The 12,603-nt window shown below is 35.8% G+C and overlaps 1 protein-coding gene across 3 annotated transcripts in view; it reads left to right on the forward strand.

The window, feature by feature from the left end:
* Nucleotides 1-12,603, forward strand: part of AP1S2 (adaptor related protein complex 1 subunit sigma 2) — a 28,879-nt gene that overhangs the window by 10,151 nt on the left and 6,125 nt on the right. Inside the window, exon 5 of one of the 3 annotated variants that reach the window (XM_088520215.1) lies at nt 7,978-8,070. The exons of the other annotated variants lie outside the window; for them this stretch is intronic. Within the exon in view, the coding sequence (XP_088376341.1) occupies nt 7,978-8,022 (45 nt within the window). The 3' untranslated portion in view covers nt 8,023-8,070. The remainder of the gene's footprint in view (nt 1-7,977; nt 8,071-12,603) is intronic. 3 annotated transcript variants of the gene reach the window in all.

Consider the following 12,603-nt stretch of genomic DNA (forward strand, 5'->3'; position numbering starts at 1 on the left):
CCCTGCTTCTCTAAGTTGTAGAAAGTCATTTTTAGCATGTGCAGCATGTAGTCTCTGGTTAATTCTAATTGTGCAGTACTGTTACATTCTTTGGTCTTTTCGTCTTGTGTGTTGTGCGTATGTGAACTACCGTGGTCTCTGTTTTGCTAGAAGTGCAAATGGCTGTTTAATGCTTTATCCGTAGGTAGTTATAATTCATTCTGCTTTAAATCAATTTTGCTCATATCTGCTTTCTGTTTCTTTTTATTTACTTAATCACCATTAGTTTTTTCTCATACCTGATGCATGTTCACTTCTTTACTGTTTCATTGCTGAAATCCAGAAGCTAGGCTCTCTTCTTTGAGACTCATTCAGGTATAGTTCTTATTCTGTCCTTCTGCTATAGGTAGCTTATTTGACTACATTTCTGTCTTTAAGCTGACAAGCAATAATAATGAAGTATAAAATCATTCAGTCTTTGAATGCTTTTGTTGTTCATTACTAGCTTTGGGGGAATAATATAGATTGTATCTTTTTCTCTTCCTCCTCTTCCCGCCTCCCCCGTTTTTAAAATGCTTGCTGAGGAGGGGTTCAATGTTACAAGAAAAAAAGAAAATTTAATAATATTTCCATTTCGTTCCTGCATCCTCATAGTGTTTTTGTTTTTATATGCCCTTACTGTCTGTAATCATCAAGTTAATAAGAAGTCTTCTGAAAGAGTAAATGAAGGTCACAAAATTCTAGTATAACATAGAGGGAATAATCAGTTCTGCATGCAAAACTGAAACATAAAGTTTAACAGGAATGTTGAACCTTAATAGTTTTAAAATGCGACAAGGTTCACTGACAGGTTTCTATATGAATAAACTATTGATTTTTTTTCCCCTCCTGAACCTTCAGTTTGCTTTATCCTGTGAAATAATTGCTTATGTGTGTTCTGTGTTCCAGCTGGTATTACTTTCTGCTGAATGTGGTGGTATTTTAGGGTGGGGAAATGCCTAATTTTTTTTACTCTTCAGGGTGTATTTTGTAATCCCTTTGGTTTTCCAGAAACAGGAAAATCTATAAAATGTTCTTTTTTGTCAACAGCTAGCTAGGGCCATAAAAAGGGTCAGCCATTACACATAGATTTGATATCCTGTTCCAGGAAGCAGATGCACACCCTTACTTACTGCTTCTGTTTCGAAGCAAGTTTTCTCACTCCCTTCTTTACTCTTAGAAAAGATTAGCTTAACTGCAAGTCTTTTTACATTTCCAAACTAACAAAAAAAGTTATTGCTCTTAATCTTTTGCTGTTCTTTTTGTGAAAACGGCTACCATAAATTGGCTGCCTGTACTGATCTTTCCTGCAAATGCACATATATGTGTATGTGTGTAAATATTTATGTACATATATCTATATGTGTGTATATATACCTATACATTTATACAAATAGAATTACAGTATTTTGTCTTATTCTTGAATTTTACTTTGACCATTTTCTTTGGGCTCTTCTAAAGAAAAATTAACTGTATGGCTAGGAAGTAATACTCATATTTCATCCCAAATCATCATTCTCTATTTACTGTTATTTATATTTTGAAGATAAAAATGTGTGTACAAAAGGAAGTTTCTGTCTTTCAATTGCAGACTTTTCCCATGGCCCTGGTAGCTTTACTCTGATGTATTTGACTTGCTTTTCTCATCCTAATGAGATTTTATGTATGTTTTATCAGGGTTTGTTAATTTTTTTTTCTGATTAAACTTTTGTATAACACTGTCATTACTCCACTGTAGTCTTAAGTTTGTTTTCTAATAAGCTAGTTGATTTTTTGAAATTCTTAATAGAGGGATATTGACTGACAGTCAAATATAAAACTATTCCATACATTTGCTTATTTGTTTATTTAGAAGCTTAATTTGAATATAAACTGAGTGTGGTTTAAACCGAGTGTGTGGTTTTTTTGTTGTTGTTTTGTTTTTTAAATAATAATAATAACTGTTGCTATGTGCATACTGAGTGTCTGGTGAAGAGGATTGTTAAAATAGGTTTGTCATGACCAGGAACCTTTTTTTATGCTTTTGGTTAATTTCTGCTTCCCAGAATGCATTGAAGAAGCCTGCTGGAACAAAATGTGTTTTGTTTGGAGGGAAAAAAATGCTGGTGTGTTTGCTTTTGACTATGTTTGACTGTGTCATGTTCTAATTATCTTCAAGGAGAGGTCTTTTTGACCTTCACCTTGCCTCATTTCAAAATTGCTAGTCAGTCTTGAATATACTACCTTACTACTAACTAGCTAGTGATAGATACATTAATGTACAAAGCCACTTTAAAGATGAAAAGCTGTACAGACTATTTACACAAAAAAAATCAATAGAAATACATTAATTTGCTATCTGGGTAGATTTTAAAAGAAAATAATGCAGATCCAGTGAACTGGTTCTAAATAGTCTTGCCCACTTGTGGCAGTGTTCCAGGACGTGCTTCTGTTTCTGAGCTCTGCTTCAGTGTGTCATTAAGCTCCTGGTGCTATGTAGTCCACTCATTAATACTAACTGCTAGGGTCTGTGTGACTGAACTATAGTGGTATTCTGCACCTTTTTTCACTCTTTTGCTTTCTACCAGCTCTTCAGTAGCTCAGTTCACTTGTTCGCTCCTTTTTTCCTTATTTAATACCTTTTGATAACTTATTGAGTAACCAGTACTCAATACTGACAGTATTATATGAATGGTAGTAAAACTAGTTATTCCAATGCTGCTTCCATGATTCATTGTAAATTTATTGCTGGAAATCTCAAGTGTGCTGTGCAGTGTCTTGCTTTATAATTTTATACCCATTATACCGTGGAAATTTTAAATACTAGTAATTGCAAAGACATGCATTTCTGAGAAGGTGACACATACATTGGTTGTGAGAACACCTTGGTTTTTACACTGAGAGAAGAATGTAAGTTGGCTGATGCAGCATGTCATTGTAAAACATACACACGTGCAGTTGCTGAAACATAATTATGTGCCAAACTGCGTGATGTTTTCTTAATGCTTGAAACTGTAGCAAAGCAGTATGTTTCATGGAAAAGAGTGGTTGTTTGTTTTTCCCACTTAAATAAAGGTTTAATTTTCTGTTGTTGTTTGATGGTTCAAGAGTGGCTATACGTAATTTAGTATGCTCTTCATGGTCATTCTCTGTGCTAAAATAGTAAAATTAAATATAGATATTAAGAATTCTCATTAGTATAATTGGCAGTTATGTGCAATTTCTGAAAAGCCAAGCTAAGCAGAATTGCAGTTCCTTGATCTTGATTTGAAATAGGAGCAAGTTCCTAAACACTGGCTCTTCTAGTGAAAGCTGGTTGCTTATGTTCTAGGTAATTTTTGTAAAAGGATTTCATAAATGACACCTGTTTTGTCCACCATTATTCTTCTGCACAGTATGTATGTATTCTTTTAATAGTGAATTGCAGAACATCTAAAGTCCTGTTTTTTCTAAGATAAATCCCAATAATGAGGCTGGTGGACCTATCACTTTTGCTTATTTGCATCAATATTTTAGTAGTGATCAAAAATGAGCAAGCGGTATGAATGTGTTTTCTTATGATCTTGCAGTTTAGCTTCAATTGGTACCTACTCATCCTTCTGTATGAAGGATAGTAGATAGGCCATCCATCAATCTTATTTTCTTAGCTATTTCCGGCCCCCAAAGCCTCCACCACATCTTATATCCAGAAAGGTGCTTAAATCCTTAATGCCAGCTGACGTGGGTTAATTGCCTACGGATGCTATGTAGATTTAAGTTAGAACAAGTGGACAAGAAATGAAGAGTCAGTGAATTGCCCTGGAAAATTTACTTTTGGAGATGCAATGTACTAATTAAAAAGTGTAAATACTCATAATAGTAAAATGGCATTAGATTGTCATTGGGGTATGAGGAAATAAATAAATTTTAGCATTGGCATTTATGAAAAAAAATCTGATATTTAAACTTACAGTGGGTTGGAGCATATAATGGTTTTTTGGTCATACTTAATGTAATTAATTCAATGTTTTGCTTAATGTTAACTCTTAAATACAGACTTCTGAAATGGACTGCCTTCCTAAAATGTCGCTGCCAGCTTGTTTCATGGCTACACTGGTATTTCTTTCGATGCAAAAGAAAAAGAGTAATGCAGTCTTTACCAAGTGAACTTCTGAGTGTCCTGATACAACTTCTAATTCAGTCACTGTTTCAAGTACTAGCCTTGAAACTTCAGGTCTTAAGGCATGTATGTTCTTGATTTTATGGGCAGATAATGGCCCTTTAGTTTTAGGCTGTTGTGCGGAGTGTGCAATTAGTTAATTATTTAAGCATTAGGAAATACTTGAGATCTATGATGTTTAGGAAATGCAGTGAGTTGTGATAGTATTTTGCTAGCCGGCATCCTTTGTAAAAGCAATTCAGATTTCATTCCCAGAAAAAAGTGTTGGCTGTGTGGCAGGGAAGAGATAGTAATGCAGTTAAATTGCCATTTTTTTCATTTAAATATAAAAGAGGATATCTTGCCCAGATACTACATTAAGATTTTTGACTTTGATCACAAAAGAGAAAGTGGGTTTATCTTTGGTGTTCATTTGAGACATTAAGAACCTATCACCTACAGTAAGACTGTTCTTGGTTGTCTGAGATAACATGTCTCATGATTAAGTACACTTTGTAGCTGCTAATATTGTGACAAATACCATAGACAAGCCTATAAATAGACAGAATTAAGTCCAATTTGGTGTGAGCATTCAACAGATTTGCTTTTGCTTTATAGTATTGTATATTCTTTTGCTTGTGCTGTTTATTTTATTTTTTATTTTTAAGTAGTAGATGTGCAAATGGATCTGTATGTGAGAGGAGGTAGGTTTGCTTTCTAATCTGTGGAGGAATATGTTGCATTGATTGTTCTTAAAGACTAGCATAGTTTGTCACAAGATGTAATGTCCAAGATGAAGTATTTTGGGGCTAAGCAAACAGGTCAGTTGCTTGTGTGTTCATATTCATGCATCAGTTCAGCAAGTAGTTTTTTTTTTTTTTTTTTTAATGAAGAAACAATGTATGCCTAATGATAGGAAAAATTCATGCCCTGCCATGCTCCACTACAGTGGTGCTATATGAGATTGCACATATAATAGGTTTTACTTTGAGAGAATTCATTTGCACTTTGTCTTAGGAAAATTCCATTAAATCATTTGTTAATATACTATGGATTATTTTTGTCCTGATAACTGTTTGTCCTGTTTTTTAAAGGAGGTGTTCACAACATACAAAGCAAGGAGGTACTAAAACTATTGTTTGGTTCTGCGGAACTGCATAAATGTGGTATTTTCTAACACTTAGGAGTTTGAAACCTTGACACACAATAATCTATTCTTCATGTATGATTCATGTTAATTATTTCCATCTGTAGTCTTCTATTCAAGAAAAGGGTGATTTAAAATCCTTATAGAAATGTTTCTAATTTCAAATATAGATTTAATGTTAATTGCAGTCTTGCTTGTCTAAAACCTTAGTCCTGAAACCTTGAGTTTATAAATGCAGTGATAAAACCTGTCCATGTGTTCTTGAAGCTGTCACCATAGTTCCCTAATACCTAATAAAGATTCAACTGGACTTTAGAAAGAATGAGAAATAAAAATGTGTCTCTTGAGGAATACTTTAGGAATACCACTTCTCTTAGGAAAAAGCCTCTGAAGACAACTGATTGTCATTTTAATAGTGGTGGATCTGCAACTGTAAATACCAAAGGCATCTTCATTTTGTTATAGATATTTTTCAGCAGTCCTCTTTACTGTGGAATAGGCTTTTCTGTAAGTACTTACCAAATCACACACTTACTTAGAAAAGCAAGAGTTAGGCTAGAGAATGAGTAGCTTGAGTCTCTGCTTTTTTTTTTCTAAAAAGAAAAGAGAGGGAGAAAGTTTAACTTATTTTAGTTTTAAATATTGTCTTCAGAGAGTGGTGTTGAGTGTCCATAAAGTCATCATGAAATACTCCATCTCTCCCATTCTCAAACTACTTTGTTTCTGATCACTGAAGTATTTAGAGGTTTTTATTTGGAGTTGCTGACTCTCTTTCTTCAAGTGCACTTCAGTGTCTTAATATTCTTTGTGAAGTTCATTGCTTTTCTGGATGTGTCATGACACGTAAGACTTGTGTGTCGTAGCTTTGCAGTGTGTGATTTTTAAATGCTTTAGAAATCCAGCTGTCTTTCCAGAAATACATTGTCAGATCTTAATCCATTCTTCACTTTAGGGACTGAAAATAGAGTGCTGTCTGCTTTTCACCTGAGCCACTTTTGTGCAGACCTTAAATTTAATTTTAGTAAATCTGTCTTTATAATATTTGCTTCTTTCTTGACTGTTTTGTTTAATTAAAATGTGTGCATGTAGGACGCAGGTTAACTTATTCCACTAAGAAAATGAGCACCTGATTAGGTTTTCATAAGGGTCAAAAGATGCGAGGAAGGAATCCTTCTTGCAAGTTGTAAACATGCATTCAGCAAGTTTCAGTTATGAGAAAGACAGAATAATACAAGCTAGCTATCCTGTGCACCCTCTGATGTGAATTCAAATACTGATGAGCAGTATGCACTTGCCTTGTGCATCTGCTAAGGATCTGGGAAGTGCCCCGGTTTTGGTGAGCAAACATGGCAAATTCATTGAACAATTAAAAATATATGTTACAGAATGAACAGAGTGAAGATACATCTTACCTTACGAATTAGGTGTTCTTTTTGAGCATACTAATCCACATCTTAAATATTTTCAAGGAATATATTTTATTAAAATATATTCCTAGAATTTGGCAGGATGTAGGAAAGAGCAGTGTTGTATGTTTGAACCCTGCGTTAGTGAGGAGAATCTTCTGTTTTACTCAGTTATCCCTGAGAACGGTGTGAGATGATCTGTCATCTTGTGCTGCTGCTAACCTTTCTCAAAACTCAAATTACCTGCAAGGATAGTTTTGAAGCGCTGCAGAACAGTAGATGAAAAGAATATGAACGCCCCCAGGAGGCCTCCCATTGCGTTGTGCGCCGTTTTTAGGTTGTGATTTCTTTGTGGTCTTATCTGTGTGTTATACAAATGTCAGCACATTCCTGATGTGTGTTTGGGGGCTCTTGTTTTATTATTTTATTTCTTTTAAAGAGGCAGCTATGGTTTTTGTTGCCAAGTGAGCCAGGAAAAATAATAGCTGTGGTTCTGGATATTGGGATAGATTAAAAGTGTATATATTTTAAGTTTTATTTATATTCTTATTAAATTTTCTTTTTTAAAAAAAGAATAAAAAATGTGAAAAGGACTGTTGTGCAAAATTATTTTGAAAAATTTAAATACATTTCACTGAATTAAAGTGAATTTTTTGGCATCAAGCATTAGTATTTGAATATAGCTCAGCAAGTAAATATGATAATTGTTAGACAAGTAGATATCATTACATAGCTCTTGATTTAAAATGTTTAAGCCTCGTCAGAGATGGTAGATAAATCAATTGAATGCAACTCTTTTTATTTTCCCTTAGAAAACAAATCTTACTCTATGTTAATAATACTGTGTGAAGCTTACTCACTGGATTAAATATATGTAAATTTTGTGCCATCCTATTCTGTTATGTTTTCAGTCTCTTGTGTGACAATAATGAACAACTGATCTTACATTCTAAAAAAATAATCTTTGAATTAATCTCTCTTCAAGCACAGGTAAAGGGTTGTAAATAACTGATTTATGTTCTTATGAATTAATATGTTCTTATTAAAAAATACAAAAGTTGTTCTTTACTGTTGCATTTGTTTGCTTTCTTAAGAATGGATTTCTAGTATAAACGATAAAATTGTTTTAACTTAAGAGTAACAATAGTTGAAGTGCATTTGAGTAAAACTAACTTTACTTTTGTATGTAGTTTAGAATGTTTTTTAGCTTTTATTTTAATTGAAATAATTATATATTTTTAAATTAGTTGGTATTACATTTTCACTGCTGCTTGATTTTGTGTTTGTAGAGCCAGAATGAAGACTGGGGAGGTTTGTCTGAGGATATCTTATGATTAAGAGCAATATGGCATTAGCCCTTTTGACCCCCATCTAAATGATTGGTAACTACCAAGTTTACCATTTTGGTGGCATGGATTAAATGGGTGCTATGCAAAACCTGTTGCACGCATAATTAAGTCCTTGCAAGGGTAAACGACAACGGGTGATGGGCTTAACCTTCTGCAACACTTGCATGATGGTCTTTGAAGAGTGCTTGGAGTTTCCCTTTTATTTTTCCTTTCGTACTAACCGCATCAACCTGAAGTATGTGACTTCTACTAGCTTTCTTTTGGTGTTGATAATTAAGTGGGATAATGCAAGTTAGAGAAATGGATACCAAGACTAATTACTAAACAGATGTTTGGCTTTGTTGACTTACAATCAGACCATGTAAATATATATTTACTGGCAAATGAGCTGTAACATCTGCTGTGCAAAGCAGAGAGCCCTACAAAGAGTGGGTGCTACTGAAATTGCGTATCTGGTGCTGGATGCTGCATGACAGAACAAAGCTTACCTGCATATATAGTGCATTGCAACATATTTCTGTCCAGATCATAAGTGGATTACGTTGTGGCAGTCCTACTAAAGCAGGTAAGATTCCTTTAAAATAAGGCAAGCTTAGAATACATACAAATATGATTTGCTCAGAAAATAGAATTAGTACACTGCTTATTTGATAGTCACGTCCAAGTAGTTCCCTAAAGCTGGCTTTTGTAATGTAGAACTGCAGTAGATGATCTAATTTCTCATGCATCTTCAACTTTATAAATATCAGGATTTAGTTTCCAGACCAAAGAATTCTTTTATAAGAAACAAATATATTTGTTAGATGTTCAAAATAAAATTCACTGTTCGCCCTCTTCTCCACCACCCCCCTCCCTTCTCCCTCCCCATTTAACCATTTAAGAGCTGTGTGCGTGATATGGGCACTGATTTGTTGGGAGTGAAGAACAGCTAGTACATTATGTTTATACATTAGAACTGTAGGTTTAGAACAGCTGAGAATTCATAATTTAAAACAATTTCTTACATGAATCTGGACATATTCTAAAGCAACTAAAAAAACTTTTTTTATTTCCACATTTTAAACACATTCTTTTTTTTTTCCCCTTCATGATAATAAGTTTATCTGTGAAGAATGTGATTCTTGTCATGCTAGTATTAATACTGTGACTGTGAAAGTTTGGTGATGATTAAAACTTTAAGGGATTTATTGAGTGGGGCCTATGCTAAATACAGAGTATTTGCTCAGTTTGATTTTTGGTTTTTTTTGTTTGTTTTGTTTTTGTTTTTGTTAGACCAGTAGTGCAATATGCAAGCTTAAGCATAGGGAGGCATAGAGAATTTTGGGTGACTACAATTTGTTTGCTCTGTGTCCACGGTTGATTCTACGGATGGGCACAGTTTTAGCTGAGGTTATGTGCCTTGTGCCCATTACTTTACACCAGACTGGCATTATCAGATGGCACATGGGATGCTTCCTACTGTAATTTTCCCTGTAAAGAATGAAGGAGTAGTCACGATGTAGGGAGCTTAATTACTGCTTGTCGTGGTGCCACAGAATTTGGGAAAAATAGGAATGGCATCTGCTGGAGGGAGTGGAGAGGGGCAATTAGTTGCACAGAGAGAGCTGGCTAGAAGGAACTGCTGCTTGTGTGGAGGAATGGAGATGTGCCCTGAAGAAAGATCAGCTGAGGTGAAGAGAGCAAGTCTGTAGGCAAGGGGAGGGGTTGGACACAAAAAGCTTCTCTGCTTGGATTATCCTGATATTTAACCAATAGGCTATATACTGCTTCGTGTTACTTTAATCTCTCTTGCTCTGGCAAGTATAAACAAGCACTGGATGACTAGAACTTAGATTTTTTTTTTTGAGGGCTATTTCAGAGAGATTTACTTTAATGTAGACTTCCCCTCTTACCGCCTTATTTAGCTAGCTCTGTGGCAGCAAGGGTAATCAGGCACATATTCAGAAATAGTCTATTCCATAAAGAGTTTGATTAAATTTAAAGGGAAGCCTTATGTAATGTTGAAAAGTCTAGGCACAAAACTAGGCAGGGCAGAGTCTGTTTATTGTGCACCTGATTGCTACTTCTGCTTCCCTGGTGGAGTAGAATTAATAAGTGTTAAAAGTCAGGGCTTTGAGTCAGGGGGCAGTTCCCTCAGCACCTACATCCGTGCTGAGTGTGACCCCCGTAAGGAGGCTAGTTCAGGGGGCTCCTCTTGCTCCATGTGCACTGGGGCCTAGTTCCTTGGCTGGAAACTAAGGACATGCAGGGGAGTGTGGGGAAGACGGTAAGGTAGTGGTGGTGATGGAAATTGAAAAGCAGAGTAAAAGACTGCTCATTTTTGCCCTTGTCAAAGTGCAAAGTAGCCTGCACTTTGTTTTGCTAAAGCTGGTAGTGTAACTTGAGTAGTTGCAGTTATTTTTAACCTTTGACAGTATATCTAAGGCTGTGGTGGGTTTCTTTGTTTGTTTGTTCCATCGCCTATTCCCCACAGTATCTTGTCTTCACTTGTATGTGCTGCTCATCCCCAAGCAAGTCACTCTGGGAAGTTCCTGCTTCGGTCCTGGCTGTGTGGCAGGGAGCCTCTGCAGCCCTGCTGGCTTAGGGAGATTTCAGCTGTCCATTCCCTCCTCCTTCCACTTGTGTTAGAGAAGCCATTTGCCTGGCCAGGCCTGAACTAGGTTGCGGATCCCATTAGAATGATCCAATTTAAACTGCCTCTTTCTAAAAGCGTATTGTCAGCAGCTTTTGTTTTCCTCATTCACAATCTAGCCGTGCAAACATTTGTTTGAAAAACTATAAGAAGACACCATGCTGCAGGATAGGGAAGGAATAGGAGCGCCTGTTTGTCACCAGCATGCAAGCTGAGTGATACTGGATGTGACACGACTGTTACAGCAGTATATTCTAGTCCTCTCTTCAAAAATACAGCCCTGCGGTTAAAGCAATAGTTCCTTAAGCAAAAAGAATAAGTAATGCAAAGCTCTAACTGCACTGGAAAAATTGGAAGAAAAAAATTAATGAATCCTTATGTGCATACCGTGGTAACCTGCCAAACATACAGACACTGTGGAGTTATTTGGTAGGAAAGAACTCAGAGATATCTTTGGCTCTGGCTTCGCAATACAAAGTATCGCTGCCACACAAGTATCTTGTGTTCTTGTGATGGGAAAGTGGAGCCTCTGGTGGATGTTTAGAACCATCCTTGCCCTTAGAGATTGGATTGTGTTAATTCTTTGGAGCTCTTTTGTAGCAACTAACTGAATTTGAGTGATTATCACCTCTGATCCAGCAGATGAGAATAACAAGGAGGAAACTGGCAGCACCCACTCTTACCTGGGTAGAGTACATAAAGTTTCCACTGGTATTTTTACTCTTCCTGAGAGGGAAGGAAGTCAAAGGCCACCACAAATTGTCATCCATTTCCTCTGGTCTGTTGAGGTGATGTTTTAAAGTCTTTGTGTGTGTATGTGCCAGAATACGTTTCAGGATATCACTTGAATGATGGCTGTTGCTGTTTCAGATTTTAGTTGACTTAAGTATTGACTAATTTGCTTCAATCTTGAAGATATTTTGCTCTCTGTGTATAGAAGGTTGCAGACAAATTTCTTCCTGGAAGTGGTATCAGTGTAGTATTGCTCTCAGTTTCAGCATCCTAGCTAATAGTTGAATTTGAAGACATTCTAGATCTCTTGGACGTTTCTGAGTTCTCTGAGAAACGCATTGCTCTCCCTTGATAAGTAAAGTAGAATTTTTCAAATAACCATAGTTGGGGGTTCTGAATACTTAGTTAACCAAAGACTGGGAAACAGACACTCTACTCTTTTGAAATCCTTGAAACCTTAAGTGAACTATAGCAATTTCCTAAAGCAGCCTCTCATTAGAAGTATTTTCTAATAAAGATTCAGAAGTAAAGTATAAATGTAATTACTTCTGAACCATTGCTAAAGTAGTACTTGTTAATCACTTTCTACTGTGAAAACTTTGTGTTTTACAACAGAAACCTTCATCCTTCCCCTCTTCTTTCTCCAGAAGCTGTTTTGTAAAATTGTTCCCATACTACTGTGCACCTTGTGGTCTTGCTGTTTGTCTGTTGTTCTAGTTTGGCATTTGTTTAGATAACAGAGAGTGGAGGGAAATCCAAGGATTTATCAAAAAGTGGCCATTATATTTTTACCTGTATTACCCATATGGTAATATGTAGTTTCGTTTGTAGGATTTATGCTGGTTTCAATGGAAAAGAAGTTGAGACAAATACTTAAGCAAACTTTCCCTGAAAAAGAGGCTATCCCAGCATTCATGAAATCTATTTTGCTACTGGTTGAAGTGTTCAGACAGTAAAACGTCAGCAGTATGAAACACTAACTTTGGTCTGTTTGCTGTAGGCATGTGTTGTTTCTCGTCTCTCTCTTGAACACAGAATGAACTATTTTCTTGTCCACTACAGACATGAAATAATTTAAGTTGCATCAAGAAAATTCAATGTAGATGTTCAGAAATCTTTCCAGCAGTAAAGACAATGAAGCATTTAAGTTGATTTTCGGGGGCATTAAAATGTTTGTGACTAGATGTCTTTAACAGATTCAA

This window comes from Tinamus guttatus, unplaced genomic scaffold (assembly GCF_059628265.1).
Source record: "Tinamus guttatus ecotype Peru unplaced genomic scaffold, ASM5962826v1 Tinamus_guttatus_pri_ptg000083l, whole genome shotgun sequence".
Taxonomy (NCBI): Eukaryota; Metazoa; Chordata; class Aves; order Tinamiformes; family Tinamidae; genus Tinamus; species Tinamus guttatus.